At 35.0% G+C, this 4,527-nt stretch overlaps 2 protein-coding genes across 2 annotated transcripts; both read left to right on the plus strand.

Moving 5' to 3' along the window:
- Window positions 1-1,263: 1,263 nt before the first annotated feature.
- LOC113312222 lies at window positions 1,264-1,698 on the plus strand. The gene has a single exon (XM_026560977.1). The coding sequence runs from the start codon at window positions 1,264-1,266 to the stop codon at window positions 1,696-1,698; it is 435 nt and encodes a 144-aa protein (XP_026416762.1).
- Window positions 1,699-2,072: 374 nt separating this feature from the next.
- LOC113312223 lies at window positions 2,073-2,657 on the plus strand. The gene has a single exon (XM_026560978.1). The coding sequence runs from the start codon at window positions 2,073-2,075 to the stop codon at window positions 2,655-2,657; it is 585 nt and encodes a 194-aa protein (XP_026416763.1).
- Window positions 2,658-4,527: the final 1,870 nt, after the last annotated feature.

Below are 4,527 nucleotides of genomic sequence, written 5' to 3' on the forward strand. Positions count from 1 at the left end.
TTGTGTGATATGGATAAAGCTTTCTTTAACATGGGATGGCTTCAAATGTATGAAGATTGGGGGTACTAAAATTCTAAGAATCAAAATGCTAAGAATCCAAATCAGTTTAGACCAATTGGTCTAAGTAATTTCAGCTTCAAAGTATTTACTAAAATTCTTGCAACAAGAATGAGTAGTTTAATGGGAAAATTAGTATCCTCTCAGCAAGCTGCTTATATTAAAGGTAGAAATATTCATGAGCAAGTGATGTTAGCTTCATAATTAGTCAATGAGATGAAACATACCAGAAGAGGAGGAAATGTGGGTCTTAAGCTTGATATATCACAAGCTTATGACTCAGTAAATTGGAATTTTTTGTTTCAAGTTCTTCAAAAATATGGTTTTTTAGAATCTTGGTGTTCATGGATTCAGGTTTTATTCTCTTCATCCAAAGTTTCTGTCATGGTTAATGGGGGTCCAAAAGGATTTTTCTCAATGGAGAGGGGCTTAAAACAAGGAGATTCACTGTCTCCCATTTTGTTTTTCTTGATGGAAGAAGTTTTGAGTAGAGGATTAACTAGACTAGTTGAAACAAGAAAATTACATCCAATGGTAATTAAAAAGGGAATCTATCCTACTCATCTGTATTTTGCAGATAATGTATTCATCTTCACCAATGGTTCAAAAAAAAGTTTAGTTTCTCTTCTCATCCTACTCAAGTGTTATCAAGATAGCTCAGGTCAATTGATTAACAAACAAAAAAGCAAGTGTTTTATGGATGGTTGTACACCTGCAAGGAAAGATCAAATCTCAAGTTTACTACAAATGGAGCTTACTTCTTTTCCTGATAAGTACTTGGGTGTTATTCTAACCAGGTAGAGTTAAAAGTGACACAGTTTGGCCAATGGTGGAAATGATGCAAAGTTAGTTGGCAGCATGGAAAGGTAAATTATTGTCCTTTCATGATAGATTTGTTCTTATCAAGTCTGTTCTCTGGAAAATTCCTATTTATAATATGTCAGTCTACAAGTGGCCAAGTTCAATCATCAAGATTTATGAAAGAATCATAAGAAATTTCTTTTGGACAGGAGATAGTGAAGAGAGAAAATATAATACTTTGAATTGGAATAAGGTGTGCACTCCCTATAATGAAGGTAGTATGGGTATTAAAAGACTGATTGTAACTAATAAAGCTCTTTTGATGAAAATGATGTGGAAATTGCTGAATTCAGAAGAGGATTGGGAAAAATTCTTTAAAGCTAAATATCAGGATAAAAATTGAGTATGGTGTACTCAGTGGAAGTTATCTTCAATATGGCCAGGATTAAAGTGGGCATGGATGGAGCTCAAAATCATATAAGATGGTATATTGGTGATGGAAGTAAAATTTCGGTGTGGTTTGATACCTGGAATGGAGATAGTCCCCTAATTGACAGATTTGGTGACAATGTCATAGTGCAGAACAATATACATCTTAAGGTACAAGATTTACTGGAAAATGGAGAATGGAGTATTCCCACTGATTTACAAAGTATAATTCCTTCTTCTTTGCCTTCAGTAAATGGTGGTAAGGATATGGTTGTGTGGTGTGGAGATGTAAAGGGTGTTTTCACTACTACTGCTGTTGTTGAAAAAATTAGAATCAAGGAACCTAAGGTGCATTGGCCCAACCTGATATGGAAATCATTCTTGCATCCTGGAATTGCCAGCAACATTTGAAACATCCAACAAGGAGTTTACGTGGATGATGAAAAAATGGTGAATAAAGGTTACTCATTAGCTTCCAAGTGTTGTATATGTCAACAAGATCAAGATAGTATGAAGCACCTTCTCTGGCTATGCAGTTTCAGTACTCATATATGGCAATGGTTAGTACCAATCTTTAATTTCCAAATTTCTTCTTCATTGGATGATATCCTTCACTTTGCTAAGAATAAAATTTCATTTGTTAAGCAAGTGTGGATTACAACATCATGTGCCACATTAAGGGAATTATGGTTTCAGAAAATAAAGTGATTCATGAAGGTATTCCGCCCAATCTGGAGAGCTTTACAAGAAGAATTCTGCAACTAGTTTACTATGGAAGTTATAGAATGACTGGAACAAAGTGGTTGTCAAATTATGATACCAATATTCTTAACTTCTTTAAGCTGGAGCAGAAAAAAATCAAAAATCACTCCCTGAAAAAATGTCATTGGAATGGCCCACTGTTGGGATATATGATGTTATGTTGTGAAGGAGTAGCAAATGGCAATCCTGGAGCTGCAGAATATGGTATAATTGGTACAGATCACCAAAGTCAGGTCATTGGTACCATTTCTGGAGGTGTTGGTTTAGCTACAAGTTTCATTGCTGCAGTTGTGTCAGTAATTTGTGCCACTGAATGGGCTATTAAAATACAATGTAGCAAGATTATTGTTAGATCTTCTGACAAAACAGTAATGGAAAATTTCAGAAAAGGAGTGGTTCCTTGGTATCTAAGGGCAAGATGGCTGAAATCAATTACCGGGCTGGCTGACATTCAGTATGAAGATTGTTATAAAGAAATTAACTTTACAGCTGAAAGCTTAGAAAGGTATGGAACAAGACTATCTCAAGGGGTAACTATCATTCAAAATGGGAAGCCATCTTCTTTAGCTCAGGTTGAAATGCCTCATACAACATATCACAGAGTTTGATTGTTAAAAAATGAGATTTTCTCTCTCTCTTTTGCTGTTAAAAATTATGTCTTTGTTTCTATAATTGTTGGGCTCTGTCCTTATTGGGCCTGGTCTTTCTTCTTTAGTTTTTCCTTTTTTGGGTATGTCATGTTTTCCTATTTGGTCAATCCTATAATTTGGTTGTTTTAGTTTCTCTATCAATAAAAATTTGTGATTCAGCAAAAAAAAAAATGACCCTACCAATTTAATCATGTCGGCAGAAATGGACTAATCCAATGGCTCATTTGGTAGTTTGTATATAACCTCCCCACCTGGTCACACCTTATCACCATTTTCTTCGTCTTCTTCATCCTCCTTTTACACTTCCAGGTTCGATTTTTTTTCCAACTTACTTTTTCGTTCTCCTACAAGAAAAACACAGAAAACACCTAATATATTAAAGGGAATGAGCACTAAAAACGACTTTTTGGTGCAATAGTTGCGTGAATGTTTAAAACTTTGGGTTGTACTCGATTTCGAGTTTATTATAGGGAATGAGAAATAAAAACGGGAAAATCAACAACATATTGAAATCTCTCGCCTAACAACAATATTACAATCACCTGATTGATAAAATATCTCAGTATCTTATTTGCACGTTTTTGTCCAAATCAAATTAGACAGCACAATGCTTTTGAAGACTTCTCTTCTAGCCTGAATCAAATTCGAAAATACTTTGTGTTTCCTTTACTCGTTAACCTACCAAATCACTTGGAATCTTCACTATCATGACATATTATCATTGCCATCAAAAACAGCTTTATCAATGGCAGTAGCCATCGTCAATCTCTTCTCAGTTTTATAAAACTCGAGTAAAATAGTCGCAATTACTCGCTATCATCATGACATCATCGGTACTCACCATCACCAGCAGCGAGAAGTAATGGTGCTAGATGCAAAACGGATCACATCGTGGCCGTCAATTAATTAACTATGCATGCCATGTATTTAGCTGGAATTTAGGACAACCATAGCTAGGTATTGTTATTATTGATAATTCTAATAAGGTGAAAAAGCAGGGGTCGAAAAACCACACCCAATATTTCATTAGGCAATCTGTTTGGACTAACTCCAATATAATTCCAATAGAATCAACTAGACAGTCAAACTCAATCAAGGAAAAACATCCAAGAGCTATATCTCTATTTCTCAATGTAATCAACAAATCAAACAGATAGAATCCGTGAGCCTGATTATTATGAGAAAAAACTTGAATGGTACCAAAGACCAATGTTCAATGTTCAAGTGTCAATCAATTTTAATCAACAACCAAAGTTTGGATTTACCAATTGATTGAACTACGCACAACCTGTGATATTTCAATTATATAAACAAATATAATACTGAATAATAATAACACAAACACCAGAAGTTTTGTTAACTAGGAAACCGCAAATGCTGAAAAAACCCGAGACCTAATCCAGATTTGAACACCACATTGTATTAAGCCGCTACAGACTCTAGCCTACTACAAGTTAACTTCGGACTGGAATGTAGTGGAGCCCTAACCAATCTCACACTGATTAAGGTACAGTCGCGTTCCTTACGCCTCTTAATCCCAGCAGGACTCTATGCACTTGATTACCTTAGCTGATCTCACCCACAACTAAAAGTTGCTACGACCCAAAGTCGAAGACTTGATAAACAAATCTTTCTCCCACATAAAAGTCTATTCTGATAGATAAATCTGTCTCCCACAGAAATACCTATGAAGTTTTTGTTTCCTCTTTTAATAAATCAAGGTGAACATGAACCAATTGATAATCCGGTCTTATATTCCCGAAGAACATCCTAAAAATATCAATCACCTCACAATAACTTAACTATATGGTATAATATAACAAGTTAT

Source organism: Papaver somniferum, chromosome 9 (assembly GCF_003573695.1).
Source record: "Papaver somniferum cultivar HN1 chromosome 9, ASM357369v1, whole genome shotgun sequence".
Taxonomy (NCBI): Eukaryota; Viridiplantae; Streptophyta; class Magnoliopsida; order Ranunculales; family Papaveraceae; genus Papaver; species Papaver somniferum.

Excerpts from the sequence above, each read along its gene's own strand:
- LOC113312222 (XM_026560977.1), top strand. The coding sequence starts at position 1,264 with ATGGTGTACTCAGTGGAAGTTATCTTCAATATGGCCAGGATTAAAGTG.
- LOC113312223 (XM_026560978.1), top strand. The coding sequence starts at position 2,073 with ATGACTGGAACAAAGTGGTTGTCAAATTATGATACCAATATTCTTAAC.